Source organism: Pleurodeles waltl, chromosome 1_1 (genome assembly GCF_031143425.1).
Source record: "Pleurodeles waltl isolate 20211129_DDA chromosome 1_1, aPleWal1.hap1.20221129, whole genome shotgun sequence".
Lineage (NCBI taxonomy): Eukaryota > Metazoa > Chordata > Amphibia > Caudata > Salamandridae > Pleurodeles > Pleurodeles waltl.
This window is the reverse complement of record NC_090436.1, coordinates 302,362,929-302,389,683: the sequence shown is the minus strand read 5'-3', so window position 1 is coordinate 302,389,683 and position 26,755 is coordinate 302,362,929. Positions and strand designations below refer to the sequence as shown.

Genomic DNA, 26,755 nt, shown 5'->3' with positions numbered 1-26,755 from the left:
AGAAACTCCAGTGAACAGCGGCCCTGTTCAAAACCAGCTACTTCTTTGCAACAAAGAGGCAACTTCCAAAGACTTCACATTTCCCGACGGAAGCGTGAGACTCTACACTCTGCACCCGATGCCCCCGGTTCGAGATCCAGAGAACAAACACCACAGGGAGGACTCCCCAGCGACCGAGAGCCCGTGAGTAGCCAGAGACGGCCCCCCTGAACCCTCACAGCGACGCCTGCAGAGAGAATCCAGAGGCTTCCCCTGACCGCGACTGCCTGTAACAGGGATCCGACGCCTGGAAACAGCACTATACCTGCAGCCCCCAGGAACCGAACCTCAGCGCAGGAGTGATCCCCAGGCGACCCTCTACAAGCCCAGGTGGTGGCTGTCCCGAGAAGCGTCCCCTGTGCCTGCCTACACCGCTAGAGTGACCCCCGGGTCCCTCCATTAACTCCTATCTGAAACCCAATGCCTGCTTTGCACACTGCACATGACCGCCGCTGAGGGTGTGTTTTGTGTGCCTAATTGTGTCCCCCCTCACTCCCAGTTCTCTACAAAACCCCACTGGTCTGCCCCCGAAGACACAGGTACTTACCTGCTGGCAGACTGGAACCGGAGCACCCCTGTTCTCCATAGGTGCCTGTAAGGAAATGCCTCCTTGGCATGGTTACCCCCGGACTTTTTGCCTTTGCTGATGCTACGTTTTGATTTGAAAGTGTGCTGAGCCCTGCTAACCAGGCCCCAGCACCAGTGTTCTTTCCCTAACCTGTACTTTTGTTTTCACAATTGGCACACCCTGGCATCCAGGTAAGTCCCTTGTAACTGGTGCCCCTGGTACCAAGGGCCCTGATGCCAGGGAAGGTCTCTAAGGGATGCAGCATGTCTTATGCCACCCTGGGGACCCCTCTCTCAGCACAGACACACTGCTTGCCAGCTTGTGTGTGCTAGTGAGGACAAAACGAGTAAGTCGACATGGCACTCCTCTCAGGGTGCCATGCCAACCTCACACTGCCTATGCAGTATAGATAAGTCACCCCTCTAGCAGGCCTTACAGCCCTAAGGCAGGGTGCACTATATCATAGGTGAGGGCACCAGTGCATGAGCACTGTGCCCCTACAGTGTCTAAGCAAAACCTTAGACATTGTAAGTGCAGGGTAGCCATAAGAGTATATGGTCTGGGGGTCTGTCATGCACGAACTCCACAGCACCATAATGGCTACACTGAAAACTGGGAAGTTTGGTATCAAACTTCTCAGCACAATAAATGCACACTGATGCCAGTGTACATTTTATTGTAACATACACCCCAGAGGGCACCTTAGAGGTGCCCCCTGAAACCTTAACCAACTACCCGTGTAGGCTGACTGGTTTTAGCAGCCTGCCACACTCGAGACATGTTGCTGGCCACATGGGGAGAGTGCGTTTGTCACTCTGTGGCTAGTAACAAAGCCTGTACTGGGTGGAGATGCTTATCAACTCCCCCTTGCAGGAACTGTAACACCTGGCGGTGAGCCTCAAAGGCTCACCCCCTTTGTTACAGCACGCCAGGGCCAGCTAGTGGAGTTGCCCGCCCCCTCCGGCCACGGCCCCAAGGAGGAGATAATGAGAAAAACAAGGAGGAGTCACTGGCCAGTCAGGACAACCCCTAAGGCAACCTGAGCTGAGGTGACTGACTTTTAGAAATCCTCCATCTTGCAGATGGAGGATTCCCCCAATAGGGATAGGAATGTGACCCCCTCGCCTTGGGAGGAGGCACAAAGAGGGTGTAGCCACCCTCAGGGCTAGTAGCCATTGGCTACTGCCCTCCCAGACCTAAACACACCCCTAAATTCTGTATTTAGGGGATCCCCAGAACCTAGGAACTCAGATTCCTGCAACCTAAGAAGAAGAGGACTGCTAAGCTGAAAAACCCTGCAGAGGACTGCCCTGCTCTAGAAGGACCAAGAACTCCAGAGGTCAGTGGCTCTGTTCACCCAAGACTGCAACTTTGTAACGAAGGAGCAACTTTAAAACAACTTGCGTTTCCCGCCGGAAGCGTGAGACTTGCTACTCTGCACCCGACGCCACCGGCTCGACTTGGGGAGAACAAACACTTCAGGGAGGACTCCCCGGCGACTGCCAGACCGTGAGTAGCCAGATTTGCCCCCCCCGAGCCCCCACATCGACACCTGCAGAGGGAATCCCGAGGCTCCCCCTGACCGCGACTGCCTGTTCCTCAGATCCAGACGCCTGGTAAAGACTCTGCACCCGCAGCCCCCAGGACCTGAAGGATCCGAACTCCAGTGCAGGAGTGACCCCCAGGAGGCCCTCTCCCTTGCCCAGGTGGTGGCTACCCTGAGGAGCCCCCCACCTTGCCTGCCTGCATTGCTGAAGAGACCCCTTGGTCTCCCATTGATTTCAATTACAAACCAGACGCGTGTTTGCACACTGCACCTGGCCGTCCCCGTGATGCTGAGGGTGTACTTTCTGTCCTGACTTGTGTCCCCCCCGGTGCCCTACAAAACCCCCCTGGTCTGCCCTCTGAAGACATGGGTACTTACCTGCTGGCAGACTGGAACCGGGGCACCCCCTTCTACATTGAAGCCTACGTGTTTTGGGCACCACTTTGACCTCTCCACCTGACCGGCCCTGAGCTGCTGGTGTGGTAACTTTGGGGTTGCTCTGAACCCCCAACGGTGGGCTACCTTGGACCCAAACTTGAACCCCGTAGGTGGTTTACTTACCTGCAAAAACTAAAACTCTTACTCCCCCCAGGAACTGTTGAAAATTGCACTGTCTAGTTTAAAAATATGTGATTTATGTGAAAAGTATATATGCTATTTTGATTATTCAAAGTTCCTAAAATACCTACCTGCAATACCTTTCATTTGAAGTATTACATGTAAAATTTGAACCTGTGGTTCTTAAAATAAACAAAGAAAATATATTTTTCTATACAAAAACCTATTTGCCTGGAATTGTCTCTGAGTGTGTGTTCCTCATTTATTGCCTGTGTGTGTACAACAAATGCTTAACACTACTCCTTGGATAAGCCTACTGCTCGACCACACTACCACAAAATAGAGCATCAGTATTATCTCTTTTTGCCACTATCTTACCTCTAAGGGGAACCCTTGGACTCTGTGCATACTATTCCTTACTTTGAAATAGTGCATACAGAGCCAACTTCCTACAGTGCCTATGTGTTTTGGGCACCTCTTTGACCTCTGCACCTGACCAGCCTTGAGCTGCTGGTGTGGTAACTTTGGGGTTGCCTTGAACCACCAACGGTGGGCTGCCTATGCTCTAGAACTGAGACTTGTAAGTGTTTTACTTACCTCCCAAACTAACCTTTACTTACCTCCCCCAGGAACTGTTGCTTTTTGCACAGTGTCCACTTTGAAAATAGCTTATTGCCATTCTTACAAAGACTGTATATGATATTGTTTTCATTCAAAGTTCCTGAAGTATCTAAGTGAAGTACCTTACATTTAAAATGTTTGATGTAAATCTTGAACCTGTGGTTCTTAAAATAGACTAAGAAAATATATTTTTCCATATAAAAACCTATTGGCCTGGAGTAAGTCTTTGAGTGTGTGTTCCTCATTTATTGCCTGTGTGTGTACAACAAATGCTTACCACTAACCTCTGATAAGCCTACTGCTCGACCACACTACCACGAAATAAAGCATTGGAATTATCTACTTTTGCCACTATCTTACCTCTAAGGGGAACCCTTGGACTCTGTGCACACTATTTCTTACTTTGAAATAGTATATACAGAGCCAACTTCCTACATCCCTCTTCTGACTTCTCTAAGGATTTCTATAGTTCGCTGAGGGAGAACAAGATGGCCAAACTTGAAGTACTCAGGAACCATACTGCCAAGATGAAGGGTTGCTGGCTCTTGGTGGTATATCTGGCCTCTTGTCATTGTTAATAAATGTTAATAAGGTGGTAGTCTCATCACTCTGTCCTGCGCTATTTTCACCAGCTCTGAAGCCCAAGTGTGGCCCACTGAGGGGTGATGATCAACAGTACCTGTCTGCACTTGTTTACTATCCGAGGTATCACTGAAACTGAGTGAAATGTGGTTGCAAATCTCCCTGACCAGTCTATGGACAAGGCATTCCCCTCAGACCTTTGGCGTGAGTAACAAGATGTGAAACTTTGGCATTCTGCAATCCCTGGTCCTGCAAAAAAGGCCTACCTGTGGTCTGCTCAATTCATGTATGATGTTTTCTACTATTAGTCTTTTTAGCTCCCACTCCTATAAGGAGTCTGTCAGTTTCTTCTGCCTGCTGCCTTACATGTTTTGCAGGCCATATAGCTGGAGGGATACTAATGATAACCTTCTCTGAATGCCCTATCTCCATATGTTCTGCGCTACCTAGGATAGTGTGTGTGACCTTGTTCACCCATGTTTGTCGAGGTAAAACACTGTTGCAGCTATATTTTTCTTTTGAATCTGAACTGTTTTTCCCTTGACATGTTTTTGGAAGGCCTTTAGTGGCAGGTAACTGTCATGAGCTACAGTTTTCTGAGTCTTTCTGCTTCTTCCTGGCCCCACAGGCCCCTGATGCTTAGTTTCTCCCACCTGATTCCCACCCCCCCCCCAGCCTGTGTGGGATGCTTATGTTATGAGGGTCATTGAGGAAGCTGTGTTTGAAAGGCCTGCCCACTATGATGTTTTTTTGTACTTTATCACTATATTTTCCTCTGTACCATCTCTGCCACAACCACTGGATCCGCCCAACTCCTGTTTCCCAGAGACCACTGACACAGTCATCACTCCTGCTGTGGTATTAAGTGTACCACTGCAAGTGACACAAGGGATATGCACAATGCCATTATTGTCCCCACTGTCAGAAACAGTTCCTCCCGGTAAAAGTGAGTTTGCTCTGCCAGTGCCATTTTTCTGTTGTAGAATGGGAAGGCTTTAGCATCATTCAAGTTTAGTTTTTCTCCCAAGAATGTATTTTTCTCTGTGGCACTGACTTTTCCATGTTCAGGGAGAACACAAATGTGTGTATTGTCTGTATGACAGTATTTATGCTCTTCTGGCATTGTCTAATCGATCTCACCTTTACTAACTAAGCTTGATAAGGGTAGGTAGGCATGTGTCCCTTATCTTCTCAAGTGTGCTGCCATGACAGCCAGGCACTTTGTAAATACCCTCAGTGCAGACTTTAACCCAAAGGGTAGAACCCCAAACTAGTAATGTACCTTATCTACCCCGATTCTCAGGAACTTATTGGATTTGTTGTTCATCATCACATGCAAGTAGGCATCCTTGAGGCCCATGATAGCAATATAGTCTCTCTTGCGCAGCCACAGGATGACCTGAGGAAGAGTGAAAATGTTGAACTTTTCAATCTTTATACATTTGTTTAAGGTACACAGGTTTAGAATGGGTCTGAGGGTGTTATTCAGCTAGGGTACCTTACGTGCTGGCTTGATTCACAAAGCTGGCATGAGAGGTGATTGACTTAGGTCCTCCTCTTACTAAAGGTTTGTCTTCTTTGTGCAGAGCCTTTTCAGAAAGGTCCTCTCAATCGGAGAGCTCCCATGTATTTAGCAATGGCTGTTTCCTTCATTTTTGTGTGGCCTCTGCTGGACCAAACAGGTTGTCGCCTGACAAGGGCTACTCAGGACCACTGCTTCTACATCCTGCTTGAATCCTGAGACCTTTAACCAAGCATCTCTTTTTAAGATGGAGCACTCTCACAGCTGTCTGATTGCTGTCGTTGGCACATCTAGTGCTGACCTGAGGCATGTGCTTGAAATAGCATTGCCTTCTTCGGTGAACGTTTTTTCTCTTGCTCGTTTTAAGAAAATGGATTGAGGTGGACCAACGTCCACCGCAAACAATAAAGCCACCACATGCTAAATGTCACACAAAGGAAATTAACCTTTGCTCAACCACTGGTAAGTTGACACAGAGCAGTCAGGTTTAAATCAAAGGCAACATATAAAGTGTTAAAGCAGTACATACACAGTAGAAAAATTAACACAAAAGACAAAATGCTGCCAACAATATTAACTGGACTATATGTGTCGGCTGCATTTAATACCACTGATCACAATGACTAGTTACTCCTTTATCAATGACCTGTCAAAGATCATAGCAGGCCAGTAGGACCACCAGCTTGATGCAATGGCCGGGGCGGAAACCTGCTTGTGGTGTTAGCCGAGATGTCAAATCAAACTGAGGAGCTTCATAATCAGCAGGTGAAGTAGCATTGCACCATCTGGCGTCAAGCAGAGATATTGGTCAAGTCATTGCACCAGAGATGTTCTCAAAAGGGAGCCGAAGGAATCAGTACAAATTTGAATTGCACACTTTTGTGAGAGTTAAAGGAAGGGTATAATGGCCTGAAGCAAGTGGAAACGGCAGAATGTGCTTTTAATAAGGGGGAAGTGTAGATTACTGTCAAAGAGAACACCTACATTGCAAACCTAGGCTGGTGGCGGACTTGTTGAGTCCCATCGATAGAAATTAAGTGGAGAAGGACAAACAGGGCCTGCTAGTAATAGTTAATACTTCTGACTGCTCTGGTGAAACCAACTAAGGTGCAGCCAAACTCAGACTAGCTTCATGTAAACATGTACTTGCTGCTGGACCCTCTACAACTACTAGATTAGCCTGCTACTGCTTTTCAGCAGCATACAGCTGCACTATCAGAGGTAACCAAATTGAGTAGGAAGCCTTCATGTACAACTATGCATTGTGGTTCAAACCCTCTAAGCATGAATATACAGTTAGCACTTGAAATCATCACAGTATATCATGCAGATATCCAAATGATGAATTTCTGTACAGTACAATCTGCATAAAAACAAAGGGTTCTGATATATATATATTTTAATTGCCCCCCCAAGGCACAACACTATTCACAAGAGACACCAAAATCAAGTTGTAAACATCTGAATTTCAAAGACAAACAAAAGAAAAGTGTCTGCGCATAACCATCCTGCTTGGCATTTTTCCCTTGTGACCGAAAATATCAACAGTATACAGAATAGCCTTAGCTGAAAGCAGAAACAACACAATCCAGACAGTCGAAATTGACGGAGTTCAGCTGTGCATCACAACTTCTTCGCACTAACATACATACAGTGTGTGAGGTCCCAACCTCAGTTTACATTGAGCTTACCTACAATCACTCCCATGCAACCAGTGGCACTCCAACCTAGCCAATTTATGCATTCCACACATACCAAGAGCAAAACCTGGACTTTCCAAAGTGGACAGAGTACAGAATAAACCTTCAGCAACAGCAGAAAAAATTAAGTTACTCTATGCCACGCACGATCTGATTTGAGGCAGACATAAAAATAAAACCCTGGAAATTTAATCATCACTACATTCTATAGAACAATGGAAACAGAATGAGGCTCTACAGAAACCCAATTCTATCAAACTTATTTCCAAGTGATTGTAGCAGAAGTAAACACCTTGCATTTACGTTTACTGCAAGCCTAAAATGGGTTAAATGAAATTTTTCTGTAACTACATAAACAATGCAATCAACTGGTTTGAATAAATCTCAATTGGATTAAACCAGCATGTCAGAACGGGGACACTGAAAAGTTGTATAGTACCTTAAGAAGTTGCTTCCCAACGGTAGGGCTCATCTTTTCATCCACCATGAGAATAACAATCCCTCTTTCATCCATGCCTCGTCTGCCGGCTCGACCAGACATTTGAATGTATTCACCAGATGAAAGCTGCAGATCAAAGTCACAATGATATTCAAGTGGTTAAACAAACGTCTGCCTTACAATCGATGTAAAAGGATAAAAAATGTATTTACCAGTAACTACAGTTCTCTAGCATTGGTATTTTCATTGAATTGCATTCTTTAATGAGTCTCCAACCTCCAGCTTGGGATCCTTAAGAAACAATGTTAATGATGCCTGAACTTCGGCCAGTTAGATGTAGAGCTACAGAGCTCCACTCCCTTCCTGGCGCACAGCTTTTCCAAGTACGTACAATAATATGTATATACACATATACAAATGGAGCCTCAGAAGGGGAGGGTTACATCTCAATGGGTGCTAAACAGGCACTTGCTGTAGAGTACGGAAAACATGACTATGTTAAATGAAGGAGGTAAAGCAAGAAACCTTTTGGCTTAATCTAAAGCTGATTTAAGATGTGTGCTTTTGCACAGATTCAAACTTTCACTTGAGAAATTAAATTTTATTTGTGGATGCAGCTTTCCTTACCCTCAGTATTCAAAGTATTCTAGAGTAAATTTAAACATCCGAACTCTATGTCTGGAGCAGCGGAGTAACAGGAGGCTGGACTGTGATGTGGCACTTAGCTGTTTTCTTTCATCAAGAGGTATGGATTGTTTCGAATTGGCTTGACCATGGATAGATGCTATTGGTCTGTTTAACAGAAATGTCTAACATGCTGAGTAAGTAGCAATGGTAGAGTGGCATTGAAAGGGTTTCTTCCTTTGTTCCCAGGCACAACCACCTGTTTGTGAAAAATCATCATTTTGAGTTTACTGGAGTCACAAAACGATCATTGCAGCCAGTATTAGTTCTACTGAGGAAAGGCGTCCACATGTTGTGCATCCCTGACAATGTGGTGCAAAACCAGATGCCATAGTTTGTGTGCTTTTGGTAAAATAAAGTGATATCGTACTTCTTCTTGCTTGACAATGGAGGGTAGTTATACTTTTATGCTCCTATTAGCACCCCTTGATTCGGACAAGTGTTAAGAACACTCATAATGGCAGTCTATCATCAAATGAAGGTATGGATTTTGAATCTACAAATCCTTCCTTTGAACTTATTCTCTTATATCAACTAGGATGAGAGAGCTTTCCTTGTGACAAGTATTACTGGATCAACCCAGTGATTGGTGACCTGTTGCCACTAGTTAACTAATTGGTAATGAAAGGGACACAAGGAAACATGTATACATTCATAGAAGCATCCTTTATTTGCATGCCATACGTCGGATATTCATAAGAAAATCTTGGGCTAAGGTCATAAATCTATTTCCACTCACATGAGAGGGAAACTCATTCAGTGTGACCGATTATCTGTGATCCCAAAAACAACATCTCTATTGTAAGAAAAAGAAAAGATTTCAAACCAAGCAGATTTCACAGAACTCTTGTTTTGAGGGTGCTATGTGTATAATCCTATATGCCCCTGTCCTCTGTATGTCTGAGATAATGTCTGGAATGCATGGAGAGAATGACTTAATTTGAATGCTGGTGTGTGATCTCGAGTGGAAGCTAGGAGACAAACAGTTGGAGGAAGCTGAGCCCTGACAGGATGTAGGAAAGTGCCTCTTTTGGCATGGTTACCCATCCCTCTTTATGTCCGCTATCGATGCTGACTTGACAGTGTGCTGGGATTCTGCTAAACAGGCCCCAGCACCAGTGTTCTTTCCCTAAAACTGTACCATTGGTCCCACAATTGGCACACAGTTAAGTCCCTTGTAAAATGTAGCCATGATACCAAAGGCCTTTTATTATGCTACCCTGGAGGACCCCTCACCAAGCACATGTAAACTGCCTTTGCAGCTTGTGTGTGCTGATTGGGAGAAAAACAAAAGTCAACATGGCACCCCTTTCAGGGTTCCATGCCCACAAACCACTGCCTGTGGCATAGGTAAGTCACCCCTCTAGCAGGCTTAAGTCAGGGTGCACTATACCGCAGGTGAGGGCATAGTTGCATCACCAATATGTCCCTGCAGCGTCTAAGACCATTCTTAGACATTGTAAGGACAGTGTAGCCATATAATGTTAATGGGCTGGGAGTTTGTCATTACAAACTCCACAGCTGTGTAATGGTTTCACTGAAGTCTGGGAAGTTCGGTATCAAACTTTCCCTCAAAATTAACCCACACTGATGCTGGTGTTGGATTTATTGAAAAATGACCCCTCCCTGTCCGACAACACCTGCAGCCTGAATCCGGAGGATCCCCATGACCGCGACAGAAGCGAACGAAGATTCCCGATGCTAAAAGGTAGCCCTACACCCACAGCCCTCTGGCCTTGGGGAATCCGACCTCTGTGGCAGCAATGCCCAACAGGCAGCCCTCCTCCTTGTCCAGCCTTTGGTTGACCGGAATTTACCCCCTGGACTTCACCTGCAGCATCTTTGTGACTACTGGAGTCCCCCCTTAGGAAAGCATTGGGAACCAGATGCTGTGTTTGCACCCTGCACCTGGCCGCCCCTGAGTTGCTGAGGGCATGTGTTTGGTGCTGACCTGTGGACCACCGCTGCTCCTCTAAACCCCCCAGGTCTCCCTTCCAAAGATGCGGGTACTTGCAAGCAGACTTCATTCCAAGTGCCCGCAGTCTCCATAGGAGCCCATGTTAAATTGACCTCAACTTTGACCTCTTCACCCAGCCAGCCCCGTGTAGTTCGTGGTGGGAGTTTGGGGTTCACCTGAAACTCAAACTTGTGGATATCCCAACTCCCGGAGACTGGAACTGTAAGTCTTGTACTTACCTTGAAAATGTGTTAACTTTTCTTCCCCCCAAGAACGGTTTCTGAAAATTGCACTGTGTCAACCATTAAAACAGATTATTGCTATTTACTCGAAAATCGTATACCTTAAAAATTTGAAACAAAGTGGTATTGGTGCATGTAAGGAAGTGCCTCCTTGGCATGGTTGCCCCCTGACTTTTTGCCTTTGCTGATGCTATGTTTTGAGTTGAAAGTGTGCTGAGGCATGCTAACCAGGCCCCAGCACCAGTGTTCTTTCCCTAACCTGTACTTTTGTATTCACAATTGGCACACCCTGGCATCCATGTAAGTCCCTTGTAACTGGTACCCCTGGTACCAAGGGCCCTGATGCCAGGGAAGGTCTCTAAGGGCTGCAGCATAGCTTATGCCACCCTGGGGACCCATCACTCAGCACAGACACACTGCTTGCCAGCTTGTGTGTGCTGGTGAGAACAAAACGAGTAAGTCGACATGGCACTCCCCTCAGGGTGCCATGCCAACCTCGCACTGCCTATGCAGTATAGATAAGTCACCCCTCTAGCAGGCCTTACAGCCCTAAGGCAGGGTGCACTATACCATAGGTGAGGGCACCAGTGCATGAGCACTGTGCCCCTACAGTGTCTAAGCAAAACCTTAGACATTGTAAGTGCAGGGTAGCCATAAGAGTATATGGTCTGGGAGTCTGTTTTACACGAACTCCACAGCACCATAATGGCTACACTGAAAACTGGGAAGTTTGGTATCAAACTTCTCAGCACAATAAATGCACACTGATGCCAGTGTACATTTTATTGTAAACTACACCCCAGAGGGCACCTTAGAGGTGCCCCCTGAAACCTTAACCAACTACCTGTGTAGGCTGACTGGTTCTAGCAGCCTGCCACACTCGAGACATGTTGCTGGCCCCATGGGGAGAGTGCCTTTGTCACTCTGAGGCCAGTAACAAAGCCTGCACTGGGTGGAGATGCTAACACCTCCCCCAGGCAGGAGCTGTAACACCTGGCGGTGAGCCTCAAAGGCTCACCCCCTTTGTTTCAGCACCGCAGGGCACTCCAGCTAGTGGAGTTGCCCGCCCCCTCCGGCCACGGCCCCACTTTTGGCAGCAAGGCCGGAGGAAATAATGAGAATAACAAGGAGGAGTCACTGGCCAGTCAGGACAGCCCCTAAGGTGTCCTGAGCTGAAGTGACTAACTTTTAGAAATCCTCCATCTTGCAGATGGAGGATTCCCCCAGTAGGGATAGGATTGTGACCCCCTCCCCTTGGGAGGAGGCACAAAGAGGGTGTACCCACCCTCAGGGCTAGTAGCCATTGGCTACTAACCCCCCAGATCTAAACACGCCCTTAAATTTAGTATTTAAGGGCTCCCCTGAACCTAAGAATTTAGATTCCTGAAACTACAAGAAGAGGACTGCTGAGCTGAAAGACCCCTGCAGAAGACGAAAAGAAGACACCAACTGCTTTGGCCCCAGACCTACCAGCCTGTCTCCTGCCTTGTAAAGAAACCTGCTCTAGTGACGCTTTCCCCAGGACCAGCGACCTCTGAATCCTCAGAGGACTGCCCTGCTTCAAGAAAGACAAGAAACTCCCGAGGACAGCGGCCCTGCTCCAAAAAGACTGCAACTTTGTTACAGAGGAGCAGATTTAAAGATCCCTGCAAATCCCTGCAAAAGAAGCGTGAGACTTGCAACACTGCACCCGGCGACCACGACTCGACTGGTGGAGAAACAACGCTTCAGGGAGGACCCTCCGGCGACTCCAAGACTGTGAGTAACCAAAGTTGTCCCCCCTGAGCCCCCACAGCGACGCCTGCAGAGGGAATCCCGAGGCTCCCCCTGACCGCGACTGCCTGACTCTAAAATCCCGACGGCTGGAAAAGACCCTGCACCAGCAGCCCCCAGCACCTGAAGGATAGGAACTCCAGTGCAGGAGTGACCCCCAGGAGGCCCTCTCCCTTGCCCAGGTGGTGGCTACCCCGAGGAGCCCCCCCCTTGCCTGCCTGCACCGCTGAAGAGACCCCTTGGTCTCTCATTGAAAACCATTGAAAACCCGACGCGTGTTTGCACACTGCACCCGGCCGCCACCGCGCTGCTGGGGGTGTAATTTTTGTGCTGACTTGTGTCCCCCCCGGTGCCCTACAAAACCCCCCTGGTCTGCCCTCCGAAGGCGCGGGTACTTACCTGCTGGCAGACTGGAACAGGGGCACCCCCTTCTCTCCATTGAAGCCTATGCGTTTTGGGCACCACTTTGAACTCTGCACCTGACCGGCCCTGAGCTGCTGGTGTGGTGACTTTGGGGTTGCTCTGAACCCCCAACGGTGGGCTACCTTGGACCCAAATCTGAACCCTGTAGGTGGGTTACTTACCTGCAAAAACCAACAATACTTTACCTCCCCCAGGAACTGTGAAAATTGCACTGTGTCCACTTTTAAAACAGCTAAATGTGTTTTATGTGAAAAGTATATATGCTACTGTAATTATTCAAAGTCCCTAAAGTACTTACCTGCAATACCTTTCAAATGAGATATTACATGTAGAATTTGAACCTGTGGTTCTTAAAATAAACTAAGAAAAGATATTTTCCTATAACAAAACCTATTGGCTGGATTTGTCTCTGAGTGTGTGTTCCTCATTTATTGCCTGTGTGTATGTACAACAAATGCTTAACACTACTCCTTTGATAAGCCTACTGCTCGACCACACTACCACAAAATACAGCATTAGTATTATCTCTTTTTGCCACTATCTTACCTCTAAGGGGAACCCTTGGACTCTGTGCATACTATTCCTTACTTTGAAATAGTGCATACAGAGCCAACTTCCTACAGTGCATATGTTGGATACTTACTTGCAAATGTACTTAACTGCAACTTTAATCTTATGGTTCTAGAAATAAAGTAACAAAATATATATTCGCTATATAAAAACAATTGGCCTGGAGTTAGTCATTGAGTGTGTGCCTCATTTCTTGTCTGTGGGTGCACAACAAATGCTTTCAACTACCCTCTGATAAGCGTAACTGCTCAACCACACTACCACAAAACAGAGCAACAGTATTATCCACTTTAGCCTCTGATAAAACTGTGGGGAACCTCTGGACTTACACTACATCTCATTTTGATATAGTATATACAGAGCCAACTTCCAACACAAGACCTAGCTGCTGTTGCAGCAACATAACACTATTTGTTGCCTATGTGTGTCAGCATGGGTACTGGAGAGTTTAACTGGATTTTGTTTGGGTGAATGTTTAAGCTAGATGTAGGAAGTTGGCTCTGTATATACTATTTCAAAGTAAGAAATAGTGTGCACAGAGTCCAAGGGTTCCCCTTAGAGGTACGATAGTGGCAAAATTAGATAATTCTAATGCTCTATTTTGTGGTAGTGTGGTCGAGCAGTAGGCTTATCAGAGGGTAGTGTTAAGCATTTGTTGTACACACACAGGCAATAAATGAGGAACACACACTCAAGAGACAATTCCAGGCCAATAGGTTTTTATATAGAAAAGGAAAATGTCACTTACCCAGTGTACATCTGTTCGTGGCATTAGTCGCTGCAGATTCACATGCTGTGCATAGTCCGCCGTCTGGTGTTGGGTCGGAGTGTTACAAGTTGTTTTTCTTCGAAGAAGTCTTTTCGAGTCACGAGACCGAGGGACTCCTCCTACTTTGGTTCCATTGCGCATGGGCGTCGACTCCATGTTAGATTGTTTTCCCCGCAGAGGGTGAGGTAGGAGTTGTGTATGTTAGTAATAGTGCCCATGCAATGGAATGAATAAGTATGTACAAAATGAAGGTTAAAGTAATATATTTACAAATGTACAAATGTTGAAGATTACTTCCAAACGGCTACAGGCTCCCGGGGAGGCGGGTGGGCGCATGTGAATCTGCAGCGACTAATGCCACGAACAGATGTACACTGGGTAAGTGACATTTTCCGTTCGGTGGCATGTGTAGCTGCAGATACACATGCTGTGCATAGACTAGTAAGCAGTTATCTCCCCAAAAGCGGTGGTTCAGCCTGTAGGAGTGGAAGTAGTTTGAAATAAAGTTCTTAGTACAGCTTGACCTACTGTGGCTTGTTGTGCAGATAACACGTCTACACAGTAGTGCTTAGTAAATGTGTGAGGCGTAGACCATGTTGCTGCCTTACATATTTCGTTCATTGGAATATTTCCTAGAAAGGCCATGGTAGCACCTTTCTTTCTGGTTGAGTGTGCCTTTGGTGTAATAGGCAGCTGTCTCTTTGCTTTAAGATAGCAGGTTTGGACGCACCTAACTATCCATCTAGCTATACCTTGTTTTGATATTGGATTTCCTGTATGAGGTTTTTGAAATTCAATAAATAGTTGTTTTGTTTTCCTAATTAGTTTTGTTCTGTCAATGTAGTACATTAGTGCTCTTTTGATGTCTAATGTATGTAGTGCTCTTTCAGCTATTGAGTCTGGCTGTGGAAAGAACACTGGCAATTCTACTGTTTGATTTAAGTGGAACGGTGAGATGACCTTTGGTAAGAATTTTGGGTTGGTTCTTAGAACTACCTTATTTTTGTGTATTTGAATAAATGCTTCTTGTATAGTAAATGCCTGAATTTCACTTACTCTTCTTAGAGATGTAATGACAATGAGAAATGCAACTTTCCACGTTAGATATTGCATTTCGCAAGAATGCATGGGTTCGAAAGGTGGACCCATGAGTCTTGTTAAGACAATATTGAGGTTCCATGAAGGAACAGGTGGTGTCCTTGGTGGTATAATTCTTTTTAGGCCTTCCATAAATGCTTTAATGACAGCTATTCTAAATAGGGAAGTTGAATGAGTAATTTGCAGGTATGCAGATATTGCTGCGAGATGTATCTTTATGGAAGAGAAAGCTAGATTTGACTTTTGCAAATGTAGTAAATACCCTACAACATCTTTTGGAGATGCATGCAATGGTTGAACTTGATTATTATGGCAGTAGCAAACAAATCTTTTCCATTTACTTGCATAGCAGTGTCTAGTGGATGGCCTTCTAGCTTGTCTTATGACCTCCATACATTCCTGTGTGAGGTTTAAGTGTCCAAATTCTAGGATTTCAGGAGCCAAATTGCTAGATTCAGCGATGCTGGGTTTGGATGCCTGATTTGTTGCTTGTGTTGTGTTAAGAGATCTGGCCTGTTGGGTAGTTTGACATGAGGTACTACTGACAGGTCTAGTAGTGTTGTATACCAAGGTTGTCTTGCCCATGTTGGTGCTATTAGTATGAGTTTGAGTTTGTTTTGACTCAATCTGTTTACTAGATATGGAAGGAGAGGGGGAAAAGCGTATGCAAATATCCCTGACCAATTCATCCATAGAGCATTGCCTTGAGATTGCCGGTGTGGGTACCTGGATGCGAAGTTTTGGCATTTTGCGTTTTCTTTTGTTGCAAATAGATCTATTTGAGGTGTTCCCCAAATTTGGAAGTAAGTGTTCAGGATTTGGGTGTGAATCTCCCATTCGTGGACCTGTTGGTGATCCCGAGAGAGACTGTCTGCTAGCTGGTTCTGGATCCCTGGAATAAACTGTGCTATTAGGCGAATGTGGTTGTGAATTGCCCAATGCCATATTTTTTGTGTTAGGAGACACAACTGTGTTGAGTGTGTCCCCCCCCTGTTTGTTTAAATAATACATTGTTGTCATGTTGTCTGTTTTGACCAGAATGTATTTGTGGGTTATTATGGGTTGGAATGCTTTCAACGCTAGAAATACTGCTAACAATTAGAGGTGATTGATATGAAACTTTCTTTGATGTACGTCCCATTGTCCTTGTATGCTTCGTTGATTGAGGTGTGCCCCCCACCCTGTCATGGAAGCATCTGTTATCACGTATTGTGGCACTGGGTCTTGGAAAGGCCGCCCTTTGTTTAAATTTGTACTGTTCCACCATAGAAGCGAGATATATGTTTGGCGGTCTATCAACACCAGATCTAGAAGTTGACCCTGTGCGTGTGACCATTGTGATGCTAGGCACTGTTGTAAAGGCCTCATGTGCAATCTTGCGTTTGGGACAATGGCTATGCAGGAGGACATCATGCCTAGGAGTTTTAATACCATCTTTGCATGTACTTTTTGTGTTGGATACATAGCTTGTATCACCTTGTGAAAATTGTGAACCCTTTGTGGACTTGGAGTGGCTATCCCCTTTGTTGTGTTGATTGTCGCTCCTAAGTATTGCTGTGTTTGACATGGCAGAATGTGTGACTTTGCATAGTTGATGGAGAAACCCAGTTTGCAAAGGGTTTGTATAACATAATCTGTGTGGTGTGAACACTTTGTTAGCGAGTTGGTTTTTATTAACCAATCGTCTAGGTACGGGAACACGTGTATTTGCTGCCTTCTGATATGTGCAGCTACTACTGCTAGACATTTCGTAAAGACTCTTGGCGCGGTTGTTATTCCGAATGGCAACACTTTGAATTGGTAGTGTATTCCTTTGAATACGAACCGCAGGTATTTCCTGTGCAAGGGATGTATCGGTATATGGAAATACGCGTCTTTTAGATCTAAGGTTGTCATGTAGTCCTGCTGTTTCAGTAGTGGTATTACGTCTTGTAACGTGACCATGTGAAAGTGTTCTGATTTGATGAAGGTGTTTAATGTTCTGAGATCTAATATTGGTCTCAGAGTTTTGTCCTTTTTTGGTATTAGAAAGTACAGTGAGTAAACTCCTGTGTTCTTTTGTGGACCTGGTACTAATTCTATTGCGTCTTTTTGCAGTAATGCTTGAACTTCTAGTTGTAGAAGGTCTAAATGCTGTTTTGACATATTTTGTGTTTTCGGTGGGACGTTTGGAGGAAGTTGGAGAAATTCTATGCAATAACCATGTTGGATAATTGCTAAGACCCAAGTGTCTGTTGTTATCTCCTCCCAAGATTTGTAGAACTGGCTTAGTCTTCCCCCCACTGGTGTTGTGTGAAGGGGTTGAGTGACTTGTGAGTCACTGCTTGTTTTGAGGGGTTTTGGGCCCTTGAAATTTTCCCCGGTTTCTTGGGAATTGGCCCCCTCTGTATTGGCCCCGAAAGCCTCCCCTTTGATACTGTCCCTGGTAGGTAGACGGTGTTGTTTGTGAGGTGCTGGCTTGTGTGGCTTGACCTCGAAACCCTCCTCTGAAAGTAGTTTTGCGAAATGTGCCAAATGTGCCTCTGCCCTGCGGTGAATAGAGTGCGCCCATGGCTTTAGCTGTGTCAGTGTCTTTCTTTAATTTTTCAATTGCAGTGTCCACTTCTGGTCCAAACAATTGTTGTTCATTGAACGGCATATTGAGCACTGCCTGTTGTATCTCAGGCTTGAAGCCGGATGTGCGCAACCATGCGTGCCTCCTTATCGTTACAGCAGTATTTATAGTTCTTGCAGCTGTATCTGCTGCATCCATAGAAGAACGGATTTGGTTGTTGGATACGTTTTGTCCCTCTTCAACCACTTGTTTTGCCCGTTTTTGGAATTCTTTGGGGAGGTGCTCGATGAGATGCTGCATCTCGTCCCAATGGGCTCTGTCATATCGCGCTAGGAGTGCCTGCGAGTTGGCGATGCGCCACTGATTTGCAGCTTGTACTGCAACCCTTTTCCCGGCTGCATCAAACTTTCGGCTCTCCTTGTCTGGAGGTGGTGCGTCGCCTGATGTGTGCGAGTTGGCTCTTTTACGAGCTGCTCCTACGACAACTGAATCTGGTGTCAGTTGTGAAGTAATAAAAGCAGGGTCTGTGGGTGGTGCCTTGTATTTCTTCTCCACCCTTGGGGTTATTGCTCTGCTTTTAACTGGCTCCTTAAAGATTTGTTTAGCGTGCCTTAGCATTCCCGGGAGCATAGGAAGGCTTTGATAATTGCTATGGGTGGAGGACAGGGTGTTAAAAAGGAAGTCATCCTCGATAGGCTCTGAATGTAGCGACACGTTATGAAACTCTGCTGCCCTAGCTACCACCTGAGCATACGCTGTACTGTCCTCAGGTGGTGAGGGCTTAGTGGGGTACGACTCAGGGCTATTGTCCGATACTGGGGCGTCAGAGATCCCATGCGTCCTGGTCATCTTGGCTCATGGTGGTATGAGCTGGTGATTGTGACGGAGTCTGTGCCGGTGATATATGAGTTGCCGGTGGTGGAGTTACCTTCTTTACCACTTTTGCTTGTGGTGTTTTTTCTTGTTGTTGGAAATCTAGTTTCCTTTTTCTTCTGATTGGGGGAAGGGTGCTGATCTTCCCTGTACCACTTTGTATAAAGATCCGCTTTTGCGTGTGATCTACAGCTGTTGTTTGTAATTCCTCCTCAAATCTGTGTTTTTGAAGTTGGGAGGACAGTGATTGTTCCTCTGAGTAGGAACTGGCTTTCGGTTCGGTTGCTGGGCGTTTTGGCACCGAAACCGTGTCTTTTGTTGTTTTCGGCTCCGAAGAGATTTTCCTCTTTTTCGGTGTCGTACCTTCTTGGCGTCGACCATCTTCGGTGCCGCTATCTCTGTGTCGAGCAGCTTCGGTGCCGCTGTCTCGGTGTCGACCCTTTTCTGCGGCACTTTCTCGGTCTCGAGATTGCTGCGTGCCTGTGTCTCGACCTGAGTCGGACGATCTCGGCACCAGCTCGCCCTTTTTCGGTGCCGATGGACGGTCACCTACTTTATGGGTTGAGCCATGGTCTGTCGGCAGTGGCGTCCCCTGGGCTTTGTCTGTTTTTCTGTGTGATGCTTGTTTCGACGTCTTACTCACTGTTTCTTCGACGACAAATTCTTCGGAATCCGATTCGTGGATTGAGAATGTTTCTTCTTCTCCCTCTTCCTCGAACCGTTGTTGTCCTGTCGGCGTGGACGCCATCTGCAACCTTCTGGCTCTTCGGTCTCGGAGCGTTTTTCTCGACCGAAACGCTCGACAGGCCTCACACGTTTCTTTTTTGTGCTCGGGTGACAGGCACAAGTTACAGACCAAATGTTGGTCTGTATAGGGATATTTACTGTGGCATTTAGGACAGAATCGGAACGGGGTCCGTTCCATCAGTCTCGATGTTGCACGCGGTTGGGCCGACCAGGCCCCGACGGGGGATCGAAATTACCCCGAAGGGCTACCGGAGCTCTTCAAGATTCGGTGTCGATTCTAATCTAACCCGATACCGAACAAAACAATACCGACGAATTTTCCGTTGATTCTGACTAACTTTCCGACCCGAAACACGGAGCGAAAAGGAACACGTCCGAACCCGATGGCGGAAAAAAAACAATCTAACATGGAGTCGACGCCCATGCGCAATGGAACCAAAGTAGGAGGAGTCCCTCGGTCTCGTGACTCGAAAAGACTTCTTCGAAGAAAAACAACTTGTAACACTCCGACCCGACACCAGACGGCGGACTATGCACAGCATGTGTATCTGCAGCTACACATGCCACCGAACATATATTTTCTTAGTTTATTTTAAGAACCACAGGTTCCAGAATTACAGTAAACACTTTAAATATAAAGGGGGTGATTCTAACCCCGGCGGTCTTAGACCGCCGGGGCCAGGGTCGGCGGGAGCACCGCCGACAGACCGGCGGTGCCCCGCAGGGCATTCTGACCGCGGCGCTTTGGCCGCGGTCAGTGCAGGAAAACCGGCGGTCTCCCGCCGGTTTTCCGCTGCCCCTTGGAATCCTCCAAGGCGGCGCAGCTTGCTGCGCCGCCGAGGGGATTCCGACCCCCCCTACCGCCATCCAGTTCCCGGCGGTCCGCCTGCCGGGAACCGGATGGCGGTAGGGGGGGTCGCGGGGCCCCTGGGGGCCCCTGCAGTGCCCATGCCACTGGCATGGGCACTGCAGGGGCCCCCGTAAGAGGGCCCCTAAATGTATTTCACTGTCTGCTGCGCAGACAGTGAAATACGCGACGGGTGCAACTGCACCCGTCGCACAGTTTCCACTCCGCCGGCTCGATTCCGAGCCGGCTTCATCGTGGAAGCCTCTTTCCCGCTGGGCTGGCGGGCGGCCTGAAGGCGGCCGCCCGCCAGCCCAGCGGGAATGTCAGAATTACCGCCGCAGTCTTTCGACCGCGGAACGGTAACCTGACGGCGGGACTTTGGCGGGCGGCCTCCGCCGCCCGCCAAGGTCAGGATGAGGGCCAAAGTACTTCACTTAGATACTTTAGGAACTTTGAATCAAAACAGTATCATATACAGTGTTTGTAAAAACGGCAATAAGCTATTTTCAAAGTAGACAGTGCAAATATCAACAGTTCCTGGGGGAGGTAAGTAAAGGTTAGATTAGGAGTTAAGTAAAACACTTACAAGTCTCAGTTCTGGGGCATAGGCAGCCCACCGTTGGGGGTTCAAGGCAACCCCAAAGTTACCACACCAGCAGCTCAGGGCCAGTCAGGTGCAGAGCTCAAAGAGGTGCCCAAAACACATAGGTGCCTATGAAGAACAGGGGTGCTCCGGTTCCAGTCTGCCAGCAGGTAAGTACCTGCGTCCTCGGGAGCAGACCAGGGGGGTTTGTAGAGGACTGTGGGGGGAGGGGGGGGGGGGGGAGGACGACAAGTAGACATGCAAAACACACCCTCAGCGGCACAGGGGCGGCCGGGTGCAGTGTGCAAAGCAGGCGTTGGATTTCAGGTAAGAAACAATGGAGAGACCCGGGGGTCATTCTAGCTGTGCAGGCAGGCACAGGGGGGGCTTCTCGGGACAGCCACCACCTGGGCAAGGCAGAGGGTCGCTTGGGGGTCACTCCTGCATTGAAGTTCGGTTCTGTGGGCTGCGGGTGCAGTGTTGGTTCCAGGCGTCGGGTCCCTTGTTACAGGCAGTCGCGGTCAGGGGGAGCCTCTGGATTCTCTCTGCAGGCGTCACTGTGGGGGCTCAGGGGTGTCGTCTCTGGTTACTCACGGGCTTGCAGTCTCCAGGGAGGCCACCCTCAGATGTTTGTTCTCTGAATCTCAAGCCAGGGGCCTCGGGTGCAGAGTTTGAAGCTTCCAGCGGGAAACGTGCAATCTTTGAAAGTTGCTTCTTTGTTGCAAAGAAGTAGCTGGTTTTGAGTAGGGCCGCTGCTCACGGGAGTTTCTTGGTCCTTTAGTCCAGGGGATGCCAAACTTCCCAGTGTAGCCATTATGGAACTGTGGAGTTAGTGTTTGACAAACTCCCAGACCATATACTCTTATGGCTACCCTGCACTTACAATGTCTAAGGTTTTGCTTAGCCACTGTAGGGGCATAGTGCTCATGCACATATGCCCTCACCTGTGGTATAGTGCACCCTGCCTTAGGGCTGTAAGGCCTGCTAGAGGGGCGACTTACCTATGTCACAGGCAGTGAGAGGTTGGCATGGCACACTGAGGGGAGTGCCATGTCGACTTAGTAATTTTCTCCCCACCAGCACACACAAGCTGTGAGGGAGTGTGCATGTGCTGAGTGAGGGGTCCCCAGGGTGGCATAAGACATGCTGCAGCCCTTAGAGACCTTCCCTGGCATCAGGGCCCTTGGTACCAGGGGTACCAGTTACAAGGGACTTACGTAAGTGCCAGGGTTGTTCCAATTGTGGAGACAAAGGTAAAATTTGGGAGAGAACACTGGTGCTGGGGCCTGGTTAGCAGGGTCCCAGCACACTTCCAAATCATAACTTAGCATCAGCAAAGGCAAAAAGTTAGGGGGTAACCATGCCAAGGAGGCATTTCCTTACACTAGATATGTTGGAGTTTAAGTAATTGTGAATGATACTTCCTATACTTCATAAGCAAGAAAGGAAGGGGTGTAGCATCCTGTCTCCACCCATTCCCTAAACGTCTGAGCTGGTGCATGGAAAGTGAAGACTGAATGATGAAATGGAATGTTAGTGTGTGGTCTGGAGTGGAACGTAAGAGACAGGGACAGTTGAAAAGAAGATGGAGCCCCAACAGACCATACCTGCTGTTGCTCTAATGTAAGAGACTAACTTGAGATAAATAACTTCCCTCCTACCCAACTAGCGCGGAACACTTGTAGAAAGACTAACTTCAACATCTTACTGAGCCAATGTGATTCAAACAAGGGGAAACTCGCACCCCTTGAAGACAGATGTGCTGCAACATGTCTAGAAAACATACTACGGAGCCATCCACACCATCTTAAAAGCACTCTTATTGACAAACAACAAAAAACAGAGTTATCGAGAAAGGTATCAAATGACAGTCATCTGGGAATCTGTCCATGAAAACAGTAATGTTGTTTCTTAATGATCATAGCACGATAGGATGGCTACGAACTAGCAACTGTTAGCAATGTGGTTGCATATACGACAACACACTTGCCTATGCGTCCAATTCACATCCTTCCTTCCCCAGCCGTGCAGTGCATAGAGATGGAGGTGTAGGAAAATTGCTCTGTGTTGCAGTTACCCCCGCCCAACAACCACCTTTTGCCTGATATTGATGCTGACTTGACTGAGAAGTGTGCTGGGACCCAGCTAACCAGGCCCCAGCACCAGTGTTCTTTTACTTAAAAATGTACCATTGTTCCATAATTGGCACACCCCTGGCACACAGATAAGTCCCTTGTAAAAGGTACCCGTGGTACCAAGGGCCCTGTGACCAGGGAAGGTCCCTAAGGTCTGCAGCATATGTTGTGCCACCCTAAGGGACCCCTCACCTAACACAAGCACACTGCCATTGCAGATTGTGTGTGTTGGTGGGGAGAAAAAGGCAAAGCTGACATGGCATCCCTCAGGATGCCATGACCACAAAATACTGCCAGTGGCATAGGTAAGTCATAGGCATAGGTAAGTCACCCGTCTAGCAGGCCTTAAAGCACTAAGGCAGGCTGCACTATACCATAGGTGAGGGCATAGCTGCATGGGCACTATGCCCCTACAGTGTTTAAGTCTATTCTTAGACATTGTAAGTACAGTGTGGCCATATTAAGTATATGGTCTGGGAGTTGGTCAAAACGAACTCCACAGTTCCATAATGGCTACACTGAATACTGGGAAGTTTGGTATCGAAATTCTCAGAATAATGAACCCACACTGATGCCAGTGCTGCATTTATTACAAAATGCACACAGAGGGCATCTTAGAAGATGCCTCCTGTATTTTACCCAATCCTTCAGTGCAGGACTGACTGGTCTGTGCCAGCCTGCCACTGAGACGAGTTTCTGATCCCCTGGGGTGAGAGCCTTTGTACTCTGAAGCCAGAAACAAAGCCTGCACTGGGTGGAGGTGCTGAACACCCCCCTGCAGGAACTAACACCTAGCAGTGAGCCTCAAAGGCTCGGGCTTCGTGTTACTATGCCCCAGAGCACTCCAGCTAGTGGAGATGCCCGCCACCCTGGACACAGCCCCCACATTTGCGGCAAGTCCAGAGGAGATAATGAGAAAAACAAGGAGGAGTCACCTACCAGTCAGGACAGCCCCTAAGGTGCCCTGATCTGAGGTGGGCCCTGCCTTTAGAAATCCTCCATCTTGGTTTTGGAGGATTCCCCCAGTAGGAATAGGGATGTGCTCCCCTCCCCTCAGGGAGGGGGCACAAGGAGGGCGTAGCCACCCTCATGGACAGTAGCCATTAGTTACTGCCCCCCAGACCTAAACACACCCCTAAATTTATTATTTAGGGGCAACCCAGGAAATCAGATTCCTGCAACCTACAACAACAAGGACTGCTGACATGAAAGCCCCACAGAGACGATTGAGACAACAACTGACTTGGCCCCTGCCCTACTTGCCTGTCTCCAGACTCCAAGAACCTGCACAGCAACGCATCCATCGGGACCAGCAACCCCTGAGGACTCAGTGGACTGACCTGCACCTAAAGGACCAAGAACCTCCCGAGGAAAGCAGCTCTGTCCAGAAACAGCAACAAATTTCATCAAAGAAGCAACTTTAAAGAGTCTTTCACTTCCTGCCAAAAGTGCAAGTTTTCACACTCTGCACCCAACGCCCCCGGCTCGAGTTCAGGACACCAAACACTGCAGAGAGGTCACCCAGGCGACTCAAACGACGTAGACACCCCGAGTCGACCCCCTGCACCCCACAGTGACGCCTGCAGAGAGGGTCCAGAGGCTCCCCCTGACCGTGACTGCCTGGTAACAAAGGGACCCGATGCCTGGACCAAGCACTGCAACCACAGCCCCCAGGACTGAGAGGAACCACCTACCAGTGCAGGAGTGACCAGAAGGCGGCCTAGCCCAGTCGGTGGGTGGCCCGAGAAGCCCCCCTGTACCCTGCTTGCATCGCCAAAGTGACCCCCTGGGTCCCTCCATTGATTTCAAAAGCAAACCCGACACCTAATTTGCACACTGCACCCAGCCGCCACTGTGCCGCTGAGGGTGTGTTTTGTGTGCTTGTGTATCCCCCCACCCCCAGTGCTCTACACCCCCCCCCCCCCCGGTCTGCCCACCCGAGGACGCAGGTACTTACCTGCTAGCAGACTGGAGCCGGAGCAGCACCCCTAGTCTGCTCCCCGAGGACGCAGGTACTTACCTGCCAGCACACCGGAACCGGAGCACCCCTGTCCTCCATAGGCGCCTATGTGTTTTGGGCCCTCCTTTGGCCGCTGCGCCTGACCGGCCCCGTGTTGCTGGTGCAGTGGCTTTGGGGTTGCCTTGAACCTCCAACGGTGGGCTGTCTATGCCTAGGAGACTGAATGTCTAAGTGCTTTACTTACCTGCGAAAACTAACCAAACTTACCTCCCCTGGAACTGTTGATTTTTTCACGGTGTCCACTTTTAAAATCGCTATTTGCCATTTTATCCAAAACTGTGTGTACTACTGTTTTAAATCAAAGTTCTATACTTAGCTGTGTGAAGTACCTTGCATTTTATGTACTTACCTCAAATCTTGAATCTTGTGGTTCTAAAAAAAAAAAAAAAAAAAATATATTTTTCTATATAAAAACCTATTGGCCTAGAGTTAAGTCGGAGTGTGTGTTCCCCATTTATTGCCTGTGTGTGTACAACAAATGCTTAACACTACCCTCAGGTAAGTCTACTGCTCGACCACACTACCACAAAATAGAGCATTAGTATTATCTAATTTTGCCACTATCTTACCTCCAAGGGTGAACCCTTGGACTCTGTGCACACTATCGCTCACTCTGACATACTATATACAGAGCCAACTTCCTACAAGAAGATTCTGTGAACGACACTGCACTAGTGCCAGGATCAGTGAATAAGTATTAATCTGATTTAATTTAGTCCATATCCTGATGAGTGTCCCAAAGATGCACATGCTAACTCACAATCTGAGTAAGTTTGCATTAACTGCTCCTCAGCTTCTTCCATCATCATTATTATCATCTAGCTGACTTGGCACAGGCTAGTGTGTGATGCGAATTGTAGAAATAATGAATTGTATAGGAATGGATGACATAAAAGGACTGATGGGCAACAGTGTAGTAAGTGTTGTTGATAGAGTTGTCCCCAATATTCGAGTCATCAATGAGGTCTTACTTGTCAACTGTGATGCTTTTGTTAATGCAAGGAAAGGGCTGTTCACTGTATGTGACCCCCAAGGAGACAGCTAGGGGGAATGCTGCTGCCTAAGAAGGTTTGAGAGACTCCTCCCAAGAAATCACTGGTGAGCCAAAGCTGGGCTTTCGCATCTTGGCTAGGTTAGATGGATTATCCAGGGACCTAGAGTTTTAGTCCTAAGAGACAAAACCAGAGGTCTCCTGTAAAGAAATGGCTCCCTGTTGCAGTTACCCCCCACTTTTTGCCTGATACTGATGCTGACTTGACTGAGAAGTGTGCTGGGACCCTGCTAACCAGGCCCCAGCACCAGTGTTCTTTCACCTAAAATGTACCATTGTTTCCACAATTGGCACAACCCTGGCACCTAGGCAAGTCCCTTGTAACTGGTACCCCTGGTACCAAGGGCCCTGATGCCAGGGAAGGTCTCTAAGGGCTGCAGCATGTCTTATGCCACCCTAGGGACCCCTCACTCAGCACAGACACACTGCTTGCCAGCTTGTGTGTGCTGATGGGAGAAAATGACTAAGTCGACATGGCACTCCCCTCAGGGTGCCATGCCAACCTCCCACTGCCTGTGGCATAGGTAAGTCACCCCTCTAGTAGGCCTTACAGCCCTAAGGCAGGGTGCACTATACCACAGGTGAGGGCATATGTGCATGAGCACTATGCCCCTACAGTGTCTAAGCAAAACCTTAGACATTGTAAGTGCAGGGTAGCCATAAGAGTATATGGGCTGGGAGTCTGTCAAAAACGAACTCCACAGCTCCATAATGGCTACACTGAATACTGGGAAGTTTAGTATCAAACTTCTCAGAATAATAAACCCACACTGATGCCAGTGTTGGATTTATTAAAAAATGCACACAGAGGGCATCTTAGAGATACCCCCTGTATTTTACCCAATTGTTCAGTG

The 26,755-nt window shown here is 47.6% G+C and overlaps 1 protein-coding gene across 2 annotated transcripts in view; it reads right to left on the bottom strand.

Moving 5' to 3' along the window:
* The window catches only part of MTREX (Mtr4 exosome RNA helicase), a 629,876-nt gene that overhangs the window by 264,989 nt on the left and 338,132 nt on the right, over positions 1 to 26,755 (bottom strand). For both annotated transcript variants that reach the window (XM_069222101.1, XM_069222093.1), the window contains one exon: positions 7,576 to 7,701. In XM_069222101.1, coding sequence (XP_069078202.1) covers positions 7,576 to 7,701 — 126 coding nt within the window. The remainder of the gene's footprint in view (positions 1 to 7,575; positions 7,702 to 26,755) is intronic.